Below are 18,155 nucleotides of genomic sequence, written 5' to 3' on the forward strand. Positions count from 1 at the left end.
AAGATATGGTGCAATTAATTATATAAAAAAAGTTACTTAGAATCATGTCATAATAATTTAAGTTGTTTATTAGTTAATAATTGATTGACAAGTGTACTTGTTAAATGTTAAGTTGGATTTGTTTTATATAGCAGCTTTTTTAATTACTACATTAATCTCTCTTTATGAGCCACCATATAAATAATATTTTTTAATATGATAAATTATTCTGTTAATTTTAAAAATATATATATATAATTAATTTTTACATTTAAAAGTTTTTAATTGGTTTTTATACTAATTTTAAATTAATAATTAGATCCATTTTAATAGTAAATATTACAAAACAAAAAAATTCATCCATCTCACGTCACTAATGAATGAATATACTTTAGCATATTCCATTAAGTAAAATAATTTTTGAATGGTATGTAACATTTCAGACCACCCGCGAGTACGATATTGTCTGCTTTGGCACACAAGGCCTCACGGTTTTGCCTTTGACGATAGAGATGATAGCCGAAACCCCCCACACTCACTCGTCAAAACGCGTCATGTTAGGGAGAGGTATCCACACCCTTATTAGGCATGCTTCGTTCTCCTCTCCAACTGATGTGGGACCTTACATGTTACAGCGATTATCATTATGTTAATTACAATAATTGAATACAAACTTTAGTAATAATAAAAAATATTATTAAAATTCTTTCAAAAAAATATTATTAAAATTAAATTAATATTTTTAAATATCTAAAAAATAAAAGATATTTTGAAAATGTAAAATATATGACTTTAATTTTGATAATATTAAAAAGTATTGTCAAAATTATAAAATTATATAATGAAATAACTACACGTAAAATCATGTTCTAAACATGTTGGTGCAGTAACTTTTAAGATTTTCATTTTTAGAGAAGACAGTTCTTCTCTGTGTGAATCATATTACCTATGATATGCTTGGAGACACACCAATCTTTTTTTTTTGTTTTTTTTATCAAAGATATGAGACTCGAACCCGGAACCTCTTAATTGAGTATGGAGAGACTATGTCAGTTGAGTTATTACTCATTGGCGGAGACTTGAAAAGATATGTGACTTGAACCCACGACCTCTTAATTGAGTATGGGTAATTCATTGGCATGAGACACACCAATCTTTAGTATATATATATATATATATAGCCAATAAAATTTCAAAATTAATTAAAAAAAATTAAATTAATATAGACAAATATCCAATGTAATAAATATATAAAAAAAATTGATCAGTTATAATGGAGATTAAAGAACCATGTCTAAGAAGAAATGGCGAAACATGACACACTTTGTGAGTGTATGATTATGTGTTTGTGTCTGAAAGAGCAGAAGATAGATTTTGAATAAAATTATCAGTTTTTATTTATTTATTTATTTATTTATTATATGCTATGTCTCAGTCCCATCAAATCATATAATTTTCACAAGTTGGCAATGGAGTAGTGGGATTTGAACTAAGGAATAGAACCTGGAATACTGCCACTATATTGTTTAATTAATATACACACCATCATTATTATTATTATTATTATTATTATTATTATTATTATTGATGAATGTATGTATTTATATGTATATTCTACATGCAAGAATTAATTCTATATATATGAAATCGTATCAAAGTTGGTTGGGGTAGGGAGCCTAATATGCTTTCCTTCTCATGCATAAATATTCTACCAAATTAAACTTGAAACTTTTGTCTAATATAACCCTATTATGTATGAACATACTTTAATTATGTAAGTATAAAAAAAATTTTCAAAATTTAAAAAAAAAATTCATATATTATATGCAGAAATTTAACTATAAATGAAGAAAGAGTCACTATAAAAAAAGAGAGCTATTTTAACACTTTTATTTTTAACAGCCATAATTAAATGTAAAAATTAATATATATATTTTTGACAAATATCACAAATATCAAATTCTCTATATTTTCTTGATGAATAATTTGACTGTAGAAAATTACTCCTCAATTTTGACACTCATTTGTTTTCAATTTACTCCACTATTCTTCTTTTTCTCTGGGCTCTGTCAATTTTAGCATCACACTGCTCTCAGTTTGAGATCATACTACTCATTCTTTATTTTCAAAATCTCAGTTTATTCTTCAGTTTTTAGATCTCATCTCATTCTTTGTTAAAAGTTTTTGTTGAGAATTTTTTATGGTCAATAAGTGTCAAAATAAATAGTATTTTTAACGGTTAATAAGTATCACAGAAAATATATTTTTAAATTTTTTTAATAAATTATTTTTGACAGCCAATATTTATCAAAATAAGATTTAAGCTTTTTTCACAATTACTTATATGTTAAAAATATTATTTTTGACAAAATTTTTATTAACATATTTTCATAGTTAAAATAATGTCAAAATTTATTTTTTAACAAATTTTATTTTATTTTTACACATATAACCCTAAAAAATAATCTATATTATTGTAGTGAATATTTGGTTTGAGTGTTATAAATAACAATTTTTTTTATATACATGATAAAAAATTATTATAAAAATATTGAATTTTACCAACAGTTAAGACATCGATAATCAAACCGTCAATAAATATACATTGGTAAAAGTTCTATTAATAAAATTTGACTAATTTTACCGACGCTCCAATTTCGTCGGTAAAATTAATTACTAATACCGACGCTTTATTGGATGCAATAATTTTAAAATAATGAATACATTTATACAAATGATGTTGCAACTTTGCAATTTCCACTAGTGTAATAATTAATTAATTATTGTCATAAAAAAGTGGGAATGGGATGTTGTAGATTTGTTGTTACAAAGATACAAATTTGTCTTGTCAAAACTTTCCAATAAGAAATCGTTAATCATTAACTGAAACACAAAAAATGTTAATTAAACTTATAAAATGAATACTTATGATACTTTTATTATGTACGTCTGCAATGGGGCTCTACTTTAAATTTGCAAAAAAGTTGTATGTTTATTAATTTATTTTTTTAAAAAAGAGTTGCTTGATTGATGAAGAAAGTGGCTCTTGTCAAAGTAATTGAAAGCTTTTTTTAGTTGGAGAAATATTTGGTGTATTTATTTCGTATATCAAACAAACACATACTCTTTTTCTAATATAAATAATGATTAAAAATAGAAAATAAATAAATACTATATGTTCTAAAAACATCTAAAATTACTTATTTTATGTATAATAATGCTTAAAAATTATATAAAGAAAAATAAATTAATCATAAATATTCTTAAAATACATGTTAAATATACCTTAAAAACATAAAAATATTTCTCTTGTAAATAATAATAATAATAATAATAATAATAATAATAATAATAATAATAAAATCAAATAAATACAAATAACACATCACTTTTTAGTTAATAGTTATCATCAGTTAGTGGAAATCAGGTTGGGCTAATTAGAATTCATATTTGTGAGGGTAGCAAAGAGTTAAGCCAATAAACTTTTTCATCACTTTGCTTAAATGAGCAAATTCTTGACTAAACTTATCAAATGTACAATCTATATAATAAAATACCATTGATTGATCTCTTTCATTAATACCCATCTTTTATTTAGCTCAAAATGTTTAATGTGAAATTATTATTATTAGTCTCAATTAATAACACTTTAATACAATCTTCTCCTACATGACAAAGAACACCCCTTTACCCTAACATGCATTTTGAATAGTACATTTTTTTTTGTCCCCACTTCCAAAATCCACCTTTAAATTCCACACCCATTTGCAAAATCTTCCTCCACAAGAACATGTTGGATTGTTGGCCGTGAAGTGATCATAATCCGGCAGCCGGGTTCGGTCACTTTCCGGCGGAAAAGACAAACCGCCACTAATTAACCACCACTATAATAGTAGTAGTAGTAGTAGGCTTTATATATGTAGTGGAGAAAAGCATAGGATCTAAGTATATTATAGAATGTGCTTCAAAAGCATAAGTTCTAGCATATCAATCAGATTCATATTCCTTGTCCAACATCTTCATCACAATATATAATGTCATCTTGGTGTTCCATTGATTACTCACCAAGAAGCAACAATAATACACATACCAATCCTTATTGTTGTTCCTTTGAGTTCATAGAAGAAGAACAACAACAAAGAAGAAGAGAAGAGAAGATGGTGAAATTCTCTAAGCAATTTGAAGGCCAACTCATACCTGAATGGAAAGAAGCCTTTGTTGATTATTGGCAACTCAAGAAGGAACTCAAAAGAATCAACCTTCTTAATAACACTACCAATACCAATAACAATTCACCACCTAAGAACATGTCCTTCTTTTCATCACTAAGAAACTTCTCTTTGTTTTCCCATCAACATAGAGAGCATGGACCAATTCAAGTAAATATCATGAGTTCTTTTTTTTTTTTTCTCACTCGACATACGACAAAACTTATCGTATTTTTTATCCATGCAGCCGACCCTATTTAGTGGGATATAATTTTTATGTATTTGTTTCTGACCTACATGCAGTCGATCCCACTTAGTGGGATATGACTGTTACTGTTGTTATTGTTGTTGTCGTCATGTGTATTTATTTTTTTAACTTGATCTATGATAGGGCATTACGGCACTATCTAATCCGTAAAGCCGACCCCACCAAGTGGGATAAGTTTTTGTTGTTATTTTTGTTTTTAATTAATATTTAATTATTTATTATTATTTTCTTAATAGGTTCATAAGAAACTTGCTTCATCAACTTGTAAAGGGGACATGTATGAGACAGAGTTGCTAGAACAATTTGCTGACACTGATGCTACCAAAGAGTTCTTTGCATGCCTTGATCAACAACTCAACAAGGTTAACAAGTTTTATAGGACAAAGGAGAAAGAGTTTCTTGAAAGAGGAGACTCATTGAAGAAGCAAATGGATATACTTGTTGAGCTCAAATTTGCATTCATGGAAAAGCAACAAGGTAGATGCAACTCTTCACAAGAATCCAAGGAGGACCAATCTATCTCTTGCACATTTTCTAGTGGTATGCTACAATCTTTGTTTTATTTAATATTTCTTATTTAAATAATTAGACAAAAATGCTAGTGAAAATTAGGATTAGTTGCATGATAATCTCTTATTTTATTTCTCTTATTATAATATTAACTTTTTAAAAGTTTAGATAATGCACAATCCATTTATCTCGTAGTGGAATTTAATATATTTTATTTAAAAGAATAGAAGTAACAAAAATCGAATTTTAGACTATTTAATCAAAAGCTTAACATGATAGATAAAAGACAACCAAATAATTTTTGTAATTAAAAAAAGTTATTATACTTTATACATGAATGTTACTTTTATATTATTCATGCATTATAACTAGAATTATAATCTATATTATATGTTCACTTCTGTGTTTTCACATTATTGTGGAAAATAAACTAGATGCATTAGTAAGAATAACTAAAGATTATAAACTATGTGTATCTAAAAAATACTCTGTTTTTTGGAAACAGAGGAAGACTCTGTTCGGAGCAGAGAACAACATGAAGAAATGCAAGACAATTGCAACAATGAGGACATGGAAAAAAATGAGGTTCCATTTCCAGATTCTCCTCAATCAAATGAAGCAGCTGAAAAACCGTCGCGGATGAAAGGAGGAGAAGATGAAAAACTGAGGACGCCTTCCGGCCGCCTCGGAAGCTTCCGAGGGAAGAATGTAAGGATTAACATTCCTCTAACAACGCCGGCTCGGACCTTCTCGGCGATCAGTTACCTTGTCAAGGAAGATTTGTTAAACCAATCTTCAAGAAAATGTAGCCAAGAAGGTGGTGCTAATAATAATAATAATAAGCTTCATCTTAACAAAACAAAGTTGCACCATGCTGAAAAGATGATCAAAAGAGGCTTCATTGAACTCCATAAGGGATTAGGTTATCTCAAAGTTTATAGGTAAAACATCAAATTTCTCAAATTATTTAGACTATAATGTAAATATTGTTACATTAAACTTCTTAAATTTGCAACAGTTTTTTATAAAAAAGAAAGATATATTTACGTACTGAACTGTATTGTATCTAATATTCGTGTAAATTTTCTTACCATTTTTTTTTACTATATTAATTTTCAGGAACTTGAACATGCTTGCATTTATGAAGATTTTGAAAAAATTTGACAAGGTAAAGTAGCTTAGAGGCTCCAAATATTAATTAAAATTTGTAGCTAAAAAAAAAATCTTAATTTTGTTATATTTTTTCCTCTAAATTTCAGGTTACTGAGAAGCAAATTCTTCCAATATATCTCAAAGTTGTTGAAAGCTCATATTTCAACAGTTCAGACAAGGTAATAACTAAAAACACCAGCCACAAATTCAAAAATGAAAACAAAAAAATCCAACTTTGATGAAAATATATGAAAAAAGTGTTAAAAGAAAAAAAGTGTTAAAAGAGACAATCTAAAGTGGCCAATAATCCTCATAATTCATGTCTGCACCCACAACATGGACTCACAGTCATAATAAAATAAATTAATAACAGTGAAAATTATAAATATAATAAATATTTTTTATTAAGGGTAAAAATAGGAGAAAATATGTAAATATACATATACTTATGAATAAATTCCATATTTTAGTGGAAGAACATGTCCCAAATAGCTTATACTTGGATCTGTTTTAGGAAAGATTCTACATTAATTAAAAATTGATTAACATAATATGAAAAATAATGTTATATTATTTTGATTTCACTTTTACAATGAGACAGGTTGTGAAATTCATGGATGAAGTTGAGGAACTATTTGTTAAAAACTTTGCCAAAGATGATAGGAGAAAAGCCATGAAATACCTTAGACCAAGTCAGAGAAAAGAATCTCATGCTGTAACTTTCTTCATTGGTAAGCAACTTTTCAGGCCAACAATTATTTCCTTCTTTTTTTTTTTTTTTCACTTTACCTATTTTATTTTCAATCATTTCCGTAAAAAGGGCCTTTAAGATTTTTTTATTAAAAAAAATAAATTTTTAATTTGATTTGTGATCATATCTATCTAAAGAGAACACAACATGGACACTTTTAAGCCACTAAGGTATCATAAGAATAAAAAAACAACTGGGTAATCAAGTTGGGTTGGTCTAGTACTTAGTTCATTAGTCTGCTTAAATAAGTGTCGGATGATTCGAATCTCGCCTTATGCATGCAGCAACCTATTGGTCAGTAGCAAACCCTTAAATGGAGTTCCAATTCGCGACGGATTAGTCCTTGACCTGTCGAGTTGGGAGATACTACGAGAAAAGAAAAGAGAAAAAAAAAGTAATTGGGTTCAATTTTTTTTAGGTGAAAGCAAAGTACATTGTCCCATTAGTACTCTTTATTATGTATCATGTTCCAACAAAATCATATAATGAACCTTAAAGGGCAATCACAAACCAATAAGAGATGCATCACTAGGGTTTTATTGGCTTGTTTCTACATATTTGTTTCACCCTTTAATTTGTTGCTGTTATAATGTTTACTTAAACCTTTACATGTTGTGTTTCCTTATATGTCTACACAAGATGATTCATATAGGAAAGTCAATCCCAACCCTAAATAGTAATAATAAAACCATTTCTTTTTAAAGGAAGATTTTTAAAAAAATTGTTAAAATTGAAGTCCAAATGGATTTCTATGTAAAAATTTATAAAATTTTTTTAAAAAAATCGATAAAAAATAGTCAAAAAAAAATTATAAAGATATCAGAATACCTCATTATCTGACGTCTTAACTTAAAAATCTTATTTTGGACATAAAAACATCTCGTGGCCCCATTTAACCAGACGACTTGTAGAGAAAAAGTAAAAAAATATTTAGAATTTTTATAATTCAACTACAAAATAAATTGAATATTTCAAATGAACTCAGGACTATTCACTGGATGCTTTGTGGCACTATTTGCTGGATATGTGATTATGGCTCATGTTTCTGGACTTTACAAAGTTGGACAACAAAACTCAGTTTATATGGAAACTGTTTACCCTGTCCTTAGGTAAGTTAATTACTTTTTTACCCTCACATTCTATTATATTAGGGTAAATTATTATAATTTTACTTAATTTCCAATTAAATTCTTATAATTTTACAGTATAAATTATAGGGACTAGATCGCAAAATTTTGAAATTAGAGGGTGTTTTTGAAAAAAAAAATTTGTTGGTTGAATTATTGTTATTATTGAAAAAAAAAACTGTTTACTCTGTTCTTACTTCTTAGGTAAGTTAATTACTTTTTTATCCTCGCATTATATTTAATTAGGGTAAATTATCTATATTTTTACTTAATTTTCAATTAAATTCTTATACTTAACCGTATAGGGACTTGATCGCAAAAATTTGAAACTAGAGGGTGTTTATTGAAAAAAAAAATTATTGGTTGAATTATTGTTATTTTTTGCAGCATGTTCAGCCTCATGTTTCTGCATTTCTTCCTTTATGGATGCAACATTTTTGCATGGAGAAAGACTCGTATAAACTATGGCTTCATCTTCGAGCTCGCGCCGACGAAGGAGCTCAAATACAGAGATGTCTTCTTGATCTGTTCAATGGCCATGGCTTCTGTGGTTGGTGTCATGTTCCTTCATTTGACTCTCCTCACTAAAGGCTATTCTTATTCTCAAGTTCAAGCCATTCCTGGCCTTCTTTTTCTGGTATAATTTTTATTTTTTATTTTTGAATACTATCCTAAATTGTTATTTAACAATTTTTTATTAGATAAATTACCCTCTTATTTTTTATAATATTAGACAAATTAGTCCTTAATTTTTCTAAAATATAATATGACTCGGAATTGAATTGTATAAAATTTTTAAAACAAGGGATAACTAATTTTTTTATTTATTTTTTAGGAACTAATTTCTTTTAATATTATAAAAAGTTTAATTATTCTGTTGGTTTTTATATTTTTATCAAATTTTTTCAATTAGGTCCATATATCTTTGTAATTAGATCTTTCCTAATGTAAAAACATATTAGAGTTAACTAAATATTTTTTCACAAATTGAAGATATCCATAATTAAGAACTTAATTAGATCTTTGATCACATATTTTTTGGGTGAAATATTCTATTAATGTTAATATTCTTGACATGAAAAAATATAAAGACCTAATTGCAAATTTGGTGAAACTATAGGGACCAACAAAATAATTAAATCATCATAAAAAAATTAGAGACTAATTTGTCAATTTTTTTGTTAGAGATTAATTTATTTTATAAAAAATATTAGAGACTAATTTAGGGTATTATTCTTTATTTTATTTTTTTTCTCATTTTTCTTGTGTTTAAAACTTATATATTAGGCATAAGCTAAAGTTTTAATTTGATGTGCAGGCCTTCTTACTAATACTTGTGTGCCCCTTCAACATTATATACCGGTCAAGCCGTTACCGTTTCCTTTGTGTCATAAGGAACATAATTTTGTCACCTCTTTACAAGGTACTGAACAGAAATATTTAAAACTCTAGGGATTTAATTAAAATTTTATATACTAATTAAGAACCTTAATCTTACTGGATTCTTTCTTCTTCTTAGGTTGTCATGTTGGACTTTTTTATGGCTGATCAACTTTGCAGTCAGGTATAGTTTTTTCTTAATGCCCAAAAAGAAGAATGTGAGATTTTAAGTATTATTTATAAAGAAAAACTCAAAACAGCCCTGATAATTATCTCGAAAGATAACGAGGTTCTTGACAAAAAAAACCCAGCTCGACCCCTGATAATTACCTCGAAATGACAACAAGGTCTTTATGCCAAAAAAAAGTCGATGTTGTTTTTTTTGGCACAGGGACTAATCAGGGACTAATCAGATTGGGTGTTTTTTTTTTTTTAGGCCTCGTTGTCCTTTCGAGGTAATTATCAAGGCTCAGATGGGGTATTCACTCTTATTTATATGATGATTAAATTTGATATATAGGTGCCGATGCTGAGGAATCTTGAGTATGTAGCATGTTACTATATAACTGGGAGCTACAAAACACAAGACTATGGTTATTGCATGAGAACAACTCACTACAGAGATCTTGCTTATGCAGTTTCATTTCTACCCTATTATTGGAGAGCAATGCAAGTAAGTAATGCGAAAGGTGGAAACTCAGGTGCAGTCAACTTCATGTGAAATTGATAATTGAGAGTCGTTAGATGAAAATTTAGTCAAATCATTTAACGGCTTTCAACTATCAACTTCACGTGAAGTTGACTGCACCTGAGTTTTCAACAAACCGAAAATATATTTGATGCAAATCGAAAATTTTTGAATATTTTAAAAACAAAAAATATACTTTATCGTTACGAAAATTAAAAACTTATTTAAGTTTTTTTCTGAACTGTGATGACTTGGAATGTAAGTAACTGATTTGATTTTAACCGGTTTTCAGTGTGCGAGGCGATGGTTCGACGAAGGCGACACGGGACACCTTCTAAACCTAGGAAAGTATGTTTCAGCAATGTTGGCAGCAGGCACCAAGGTTGCATATGAGAAAGATGGGAGTGTTGGATGGCTATGTCTTGTTGTGATCATGTCAAGTGCAGCAACTATGTACCAATTGTATTGGGACTTTGTTAAGGATTGGGGTTTGCTTCAAGTGAATTCTAAGAACCCTTGGCTAAGGAATGAATTAATGCTTTCAAGGAAATCCATTTACTACATATCCATGGTAATAATTACACATCACATCCTTCTCTAATTTTCTATTTAAATTCAAGAAAAAAACAATAAATAAGTCTTTAATTTTTTATTTCAAAGATAAATAAATTTTCGACTAATTAAAAATATAAAAACGTTCCTCATTTTTTAAAAAATGAGACATCTAAATCTTTTTAGAGAACATATTTGTCCTTAAATATTTTGAATAGAAAAATTTAAATGTCTCACATCTTAAAAAATAAAAAATATTTTTATCTTTTCAGTTAGTTAAAAATTTATGTGTCTTCAAATTAAAAAATTAGAAACTCATTTGTTTTTTTTTTAAATTCAATAACCTAAAAGCTAATACGTATTCGGTCGATACAAAAATTTTTCTATTTGAAACATAGAAAATTCATATATTTTCTATAAACTCGCAAATGAAAAATATCCGTCTCTATTTTTATTTCGTTGTGTCTCTATATTTTTATTTCAGAAACAGAATTCGACATAACCTTAAAAATTTTATCATATAAGATTTTATGTCAATTTAATTTCTAATCACTCAAATTTTAATTAATTTTCACCATTTTGTTAAAATGTCATGTTAACTATTATATCTGTAGGTCTAAATTAATCTATAAATATAATTTTAAAAACAAATAATTAATACTAAAATTTTAAGAACTAAATTAAGGTGTGTTTGGAACAAAAAATTTATTAGTATATATAATGTGGATATGGTAGCTATGCAATATGAAGTCCAAAAAATATGTCTTAGGAAAATGCTACAAAGTGGGGAATAAAATATATTCTCCAACTAAATTCTGATAAGGCTATCATTATTATACAACTTGAAAGATAGATTCCTAATCTAATTCGAAGAGGCTAATTAAGTTCACATCAGAGAATATAATTTGCTAATGTTTAACAAAAGAAATCATAATATGAAATGACATGTTCTTACCATGGAAAATTGTTTGTGCAGGGATTAAATTTTACTCTGAGGCTTGCATGGTTGCAAACAGTTCTTCATTCAAGCTTTGAACATGTTGATTACAGAGTAACAAGCATATTTTTAGCAGCACTTGAAGTTATTAGAAGAGGAATGTGGAATTTCTACAGGTAAATTGGTTAATATTTGTTTCAATTTCTATTAAAAAAAAGTGAAATTAAATTTTGGATTTAATAAGTCTTTTATCCGTATAAAATAATCATTTTTTTAATTCCTATGGAATTTTTCTTTTTATTTTTGTCCAGTAAAATTTTAAAATTCTTTATTTTAATTTTTACTATTAATTTTCTTAGCATTTAACGTGACATGTCATAATTTAACGGAACAAACTAATGATATAAATTATTAGAAAAAGAAAAATTTTATAGGGATCCAAAAAAAATATATATGTATTTTAGAGGGACAAAAATGTATTTAAGCTTAAATATTTTATATAATTAATTTTTTTAAATACCTGATTATTTTTGAAAACTTATGCAAGTATATGAAGTCTGCTTTTTTTTTTCTAAGAAAAAGAAAAAGAACTTGTTAACTAAGGCCTTATTTGGGTGAGTTTTTAAAAAAAATCTTTTTTCGAGTTATCTTTTTTTAAAAGATCTTGTGAAAAAGTAAAAGTAATTTTATGTTTGGGTATCTCATGCAAAAAGATCTTTTTATCTATCAATTATGTTTGAATATAACAACATAAAAGTATTTTTTTATTTATTTATTACATGAAAAACATCTTTTTTTAAGGAAAAAAAGATCTTTTAAAAAAATTATTTAAATTACAGTTTCTAAAAAAAGATGTTTTTCTAATTTTTCTAGTACTTTTACTTTTACTATTCGAAATTTGTCAAACACGCTAAAAAATAAAAAAAATATTTTTTTATTGAAAAAAAATCTTTTTTTATCAAAATAATGGTGTCCAAACAAACGCTAAGGCATATATTATGTGATAGATACCTTTGAACTGATTTAATATTTTTTTTTTATTGATTTTCAGATTGGAGAATGAGCATCTAAATAATGCTGGCAAGTTTAGAGCAGTGAAAATAATACCACTTCCTTTTCATGAAGTGGATGAGGAAGACTAGTACTACTAATAATGCATGCCAATTGGCATATTTTGGATTGATGTATTATTATTGTAGGGTTATGCTAGCATAAGAGAAATAATTAATAATAATTTTCAGTGGTGCATATTAGTTATCCTCATTCAAGTTGATGTATGATTTGATCAACTTGATCAGAATTTTTTTTTTTTTTAATGTGGATTGTAGGGACATCATCATCATCATCATCATCAATTGTATACACAATTTTTCATTAACAAGAAATAGAAATTAAATGAAAAGAAAAAGGTGCAATTGCAATGCTATTTTAGTACTTGTCTTATCATTTCTATTTTGTTATTTAAATTTACACATTTTTGGATGAAAAAATTGACCTTTAACGATAAAGAAATAAATTTAATAAATAAACTATATTTATGAATAATATTGTAGATCAATAGTACTGTATACATATATAAGTATAATACCAAATATTTTATATTTTATACATCAATAGTCCATATATGTATCTAATGACCATGATTAATGAATCTAAAGACCATGATTCCTAATCTATGGATGAAATTATTCTTTATTATTTAGTGGTTTCTCAATGTATTCCCAACTTAAAAAGATAAAAATTAATTCCTTGCAGATTAGAATTTCATTCAATAATTTGTTACGGTATTTTTTATTTTATTTTATTTTTTGGTTGGAATAATTTTTTTTTTGGATTTTTTTTTTTGTATTAAAACGAAACTAAAGTCCAAAGAAGAGAAAACTAATTACAAATATTTTTTTTGATAGTTACTAATTACAAATATTTATTATTATGCTGTTGGGTCTGAAAAACACAAATAAGATTTAGAGGTTTTTGTTCTAGAATGGGCCAGGAGAGGCCCAAATAAGATCAATCGTTTCTCACCAAACAATTTTGGAAATCAGGGATGGGCCATTATTTTGGGTCTTAGGAAAATTTTAAAATTCTTAGGCCTTTCATTATATTAATTAAATAGAATTATTATATAATAATTAATTAGGTGCAATGACATATTCAACACTGACAATCCTTGGACAGACCATAAGGTTGTTGCCTTGGCCAGAATTACCGCCAAGGACTTACAGGTTTACAGGAATCGAAGCAATGCCTTTAGGTCTCTCCGAAATTGCCTGTGTTGGGAACCACCGGTAGGCAATAGTTTTAAAGTTAATTGTGATGCAAGCTTGTATATGGATTCAAATTTAGCGGGATTTGGGTGTATTATTAGAGATTCTAAGGGAGATTGGATCTCGGACTGCTCTGGAAGCATTCCCCCTTGGTCTATAATCAGATGTGAATTATTTGCTGTTTGGAGGGGACTGGTTTTAGCTTGGGATTGCGGTTTGAGGGATATTATATGTGAAAAAGATTGCTTTGACATTCTGCCCATCATGCATGAGCTTACAAGTGGGTATCCATCTGAAGTAACAGATTTGGTTCACAAGATTCAGGAGCTTTTATCTCGTCCTTGGCTTGTTCACGTTGAATGGGTGTCCCGAGAAGCAAATAGAGCTGCCGGATTTGATGGCTAAATATGGTGCCAAGAGTAACTCTAATCATGTTATTTGGTATGAGCCTGGTGTTGATCTCCAACGAATCATCCGCTCGAATTTAGAATAGTTTTTGCTTTGTTTCTTTTCTTGTTTAGTCACCAAAAAATTGCCAAAAAATATAATAATATAATGAATTTTGTATATTTTGATACTAGTAAAAGAGTGCTTAACTGCTTATTTGAAAAAAGAGGCTCATATATTCAGTAATAATTGTGAGAAAAATATGACAATACATAAATCAAAGAACAAAGAAAAATAAATAAATTATATGTATAGCTTCATATTATTGAGTATCATATATATAGCAAATCATTTTCATTTTTTTTTATATTTAATTTGCAAAGCAAAGATGGAGCTCCTTAGAGATTGAAGCAACATATTATCAATTGAGACAAAACAAAATGGCAATAGCAAATCCAACACTTGCCAACATCTTTCTCACTTGATCATTGTATGATGATGCACCGTTCTACATGTCAAAACAAAGGGGAAAAAAAATAAATTAGTATTTTTATTTGTTTTTTTATTTATCGAATAAAATATATTTTTAGTTTCTGAAGTTTGTCAAAAATTACTCCTAAGTTTTATTTTGTTTTAGTTTTGTCCTTAAAATTTTCGATTTACATCAACTATATCATAATGGTTAAATTTTCAGAAAAAATTTAGGACGAATCCAACAATAATGCATGATAATTATGCCTGATTTATGTTAAAAGTTGTTCTTTTAAAATTGTTATTGAATTGATTTTAAAATTTTTTAAAAATTAGCTGTAAATAATATATTTGATATAAATAACAAATTTTTAAGACAAAATTAAAATAAATAAATCTTCAAAAATACTATTCGTACACCAAAATCAACCACTAAAATCAGTCACAAATATATTTGTGTATAAATACACGTGTGGTTTAATTTATTTTTAATATATATTTATATTTCAATATGTATTTTATACTAATAGCTGATTTTAGTGTACACATAACATAGTTAATAAATATTAGAGGTATTATTAAAATTTTTTATCAAATTTAAAGGACGTTATTTATTTAAACATGTTGGTTATTTAAAAGATAAAGATTACCCCATTTGCACTTGGTGCAGGTGATGGTGTGTCTTGAGTATCAATGGGAGTAGTATCATCAACTAATGGTGCTGGTGGACTCTTTCTAATGATTGATGATGATGATGATGGTTCTGGAGCAAGATCAAAGGAAGAAGAAGATTGTGGATGGTGATGCTTGATGTGTTTGTGCTTGTGTCTCCTTCTTCTATGCCTGTGTGGTGGTGGAGGTTGAGGAGCATAGTCATCAGGGGAAGGTGCTGGGGTGTATGGCAATGGTGAGGGTGCAGGTGTAGGAGTGTTACTTGCTGGAGAAGGCACCGGTGATATTACGGGTGCCTTCTTCTTGTGTTTAGGAGGTGGTGGTGCTGGTGCTGATGGTAATGGTGTTGGTGGAAGTGGCAGTGGTGGTGGTACAATTGGTGCTTTTTTAGGTGGATGTGGTGGTGGGATCTTTGGTGTGGGTGCTTTTGGTGCTATTGCTGGTGGTTTAATTGGAGCAATTGGAACCGGTGGTGGTTTAATTGGTGGTGGTTTAACCGGTGGTGGTTTAATCGGAGTAATTGAAATTGGTTTAATTGGAGCAATTGGAATTGGTGGCGGTTCAACGGGTGTAATAGGAACCGGTGGTGGTTTAATTGGTGGTGGCTTAATTGGAGCAATTGAAATTGGTGGAGGTTTAATAGGTGGTGGTTTAATTGGGGCAATTGGAATTGGGGGTGGTTCAACCGGTGCGACAGGAATCGGAGGCGGTTTAATCGGAGGTGGTTTAATCGGGGCAATGGGAATTGGTGGTGGTTTGATAGGAGCAATGGGTACTGGTAGTAGTGGTTTAATTGGAGCAATAGGAATTGGTCGTGGTTTAACCGGAACAAAAGGAACCGGGGGCGGTTTGATAGGAGCAGAAGATGTTGGACGTGTGGGTATTACCTTAGGAGTTGGTGAAGAGATTGGTGAAGTGGCCTTTGGAATTGGTTGGGGTTGAAGCAAAGGGGAAGAAGTAGAAGAGGTTGGGGAAGTGGCCTTAGGAATTGGTTGTTGAGGTTGTTTGAAAGGAGAAGAAGTAGCCTTGGGAATTGGTTGTTGAGGTTGTTTCAAAGGGGAAGTAGTAGTAGTAGTAGAAGTTGGGGAATTTGGCAATTTGGTTGGTGATGAAGATGTGGTTGTGATTGGTGTTTTGCTAGTAGATGGGGATGATGCTACCACCTTTGGTGTATTAGAAGAAGAAGAAGTTGGAGAAGTTGCACTTGGCAATTTAGAAGGTGCACCATTTGAATTTGTGTTTGTAATTGGTGAATTATTAGAAGGTCCATTTGGATGTGTGTGTGTGTTTGTAATTGGTGATTTTGGAGTTGAAGTTGAAGTTGGTAACTTTGAAGGTGCTTGGGCATTGGTTAATGTTATAGGGTGGTAGCTTTGGCATGCTAATAATGACAATGCCAATGCCCAAAATATTGACAACATTGTTGTTGTTTGTGTAACCTAGGACATGGTTTGGTTAGGAGAATTGGGTTGTTATTTATATGCCATTATGTATTGTTTTGTGATGAATCATTTCAAGGTTGAGATGTGTGTTTAGATGTAGTGTTATTGTCATCATTGATACATTACCACTAAACAAGTAAATAAAAGGAAGAAAAAAAAAACATAGGTAAAAGTTTAAGTAAATTCAATATGGGATCATTTGATAAGAATTAATGTATATTTTTAATTTCTTTGTTTTTTTTTTTTTTATTTCACTTATACATATGCACACATATTTTATAACTATATATAATTAAAATATTAAATGGGTTGAACACAAATAAAATGGTTGTAGTCCAATTTAGTACTTTCAAGTTATACTTCTTATGAACATTCTTTGTGATGTTGGTATTAACAATGATAATTTAATTTGAGTTGAATATTTGTGAGATACAAAATTGTTTCTTACTAATTAATTATGTGTATATGTGAAAAATATGTAATTAGAATTTCTAATTATTAAACCAAGTTGGGTTGGTCTAGTGGTTAGCTCACTAGTCCGCTTAAGCAAGTGTCGGGGGTTCGAATCCCGCCTTGTGCATGCAGCAACCCATTGGCCAGCGGCAAACCCTTAAATGGAGCTCAGTACCGCGACGGATTAGTCCTTGACCTGCCGGGTTGGGGGATACCGTGGGAAACCAAAAAAAAAAAAAAGAATTTCTAATTATTATATACATTAGTATTTTCTAAAATATATAGGTTTAAAACACATTTATATTTAATGGCTACTGGAAAATGAACTATCTACCTCATTAAACAAAAGTGCACATTTATTTATTTATTTATTTATTTATTTGCATGTTAATAATGAGAACAAAATATTACCTTTTATATCTACATGTAACCTATTATGTTATTTTCTGATGAACCAATATACCAATGTGATTGATATGTTTTCCTTCCTTGCATTGCAATATCAATTATATATTTTATATTAGTCCCTTTTTTATTATTTATTTACTTCTTTGTTGGGTGAATGGATAATATAACATGATTGATGGAATGAGAAAGAAAATATTACGCTTATATTAAACCTTTCATTAGTTATACGTCTTTTGGATTTAAAACTTGTATAATTATGTCCTTTTATTTTTCAGTTATGAAAGGCTACCTTTCTAGTTTTTACGTAAAGAAAATAGTAAATATAAATAAAAAAATTGAAAAGTTTTACTAAAATCATCAAAATATTTAAAGTTTAAATATATAAGAAAGTAATAAATTTACTAAACTCATCTCAACATATTAAAATCTATATAAATCTCAGTTTTAGCATAGGAACTTTTGTTGTCTTCCGGAAAAAGAATTTTTTTTTTTTTTTTTTTTTT

The 18,155-nt window shown here is 28.6% G+C and overlaps 2 protein-coding genes across 2 annotated transcripts; one reads left to right on the plus strand and one right to left on the minus strand.

Moving 5' to 3' along the window:
- The first annotated feature begins 3,505 nt into the window (after positions 1-3,505).
- LOC107627663 (phosphate transporter PHO1 homolog 1) lies at positions 3,506-12,976 on the plus strand. The gene is made up of 14 exons (XM_016330511.3): positions 3,506-4,358; positions 4,692-4,995; positions 5,471-5,906; positions 6,085-6,133; positions 6,225-6,296; positions 6,719-6,848; positions 7,854-7,977; positions 8,383-8,632; positions 9,314-9,418; positions 9,515-9,559; positions 9,896-10,048; positions 10,356-10,634; positions 11,592-11,728; positions 12,604-12,976. Exons 1-14 carry the CDS (start codon positions 4,014-4,016, stop codon positions 12,692-12,694), a joined length of 2,520 nt encoding a protein of 839 aa, XP_016185997.2. The 5' UTR covers positions 3,506-4,013; the 3' UTR covers positions 12,695-12,976.
- A 1,435-nt stretch (positions 12,977-14,411) lies between these two features.
- LOC107627744 (uncharacterized) lies at positions 14,412-16,806 on the minus strand. The gene is made up of 2 exons (XM_016330592.3): positions 15,328-16,806; positions 14,412-14,714 (listed from the first exon to the last, which is right to left on the minus strand). The coding sequence occupies exons 1-2, from the start codon at positions 16,768-16,770 to the stop codon at positions 14,628-14,630; spliced, it is 1,530 nt and encodes a 509-aa protein (XP_016186078.1). The 5' UTR covers positions 16,771-16,806; the 3' UTR covers positions 14,412-14,627.
- Between the last annotated feature and the right edge of the window lie 1,349 nt (positions 16,807-18,155).

Source organism: Arachis ipaensis, chromosome B1 (assembly GCF_059453495.1).
Source record: "Arachis ipaensis isolate K30076 ecotype BB chromosome B1, ASM5945349v1, whole genome shotgun sequence".
Classification (NCBI taxonomy): domain Eukaryota; kingdom Viridiplantae; phylum Streptophyta; class Magnoliopsida; order Fabales; family Fabaceae; genus Arachis; species Arachis ipaensis.

Coding starts and splice junctions, on each gene's coding strand:
- LOC107627663 (XM_016330511.3), top strand. CDS start 4,014: ATGTCATCTTGGTGTTCCATTGATTACTCACCAAGAAGCAACAATAAT. Junction 7,978..8,382: donor ACTGTTTACCCTGTCCTTAG/GTAAGTTAATTA, acceptor TATTTTTTGCAG/CATGTTCAGCCTCATGTTTC. Junction 11,729..12,603: donor GGAATGTGGAATTTCTACAG/GTAAATTGGTTA, acceptor ATTGATTTTCAG/ATTGGAGAATGAGCATCTAA.
- LOC107627744 (XM_016330592.3), bottom strand. CDS start 16,770: ATGTTGTCAATATTTTGGGCATTGGCATTGTCATTATTAGCATGCCAA. Junction 14,715..15,327: donor CTGCACCAAGTGCAAATGGG/GTAATCTTTATC, acceptor TTTGACATGTAG/AACGGTGCATCATCATACAA.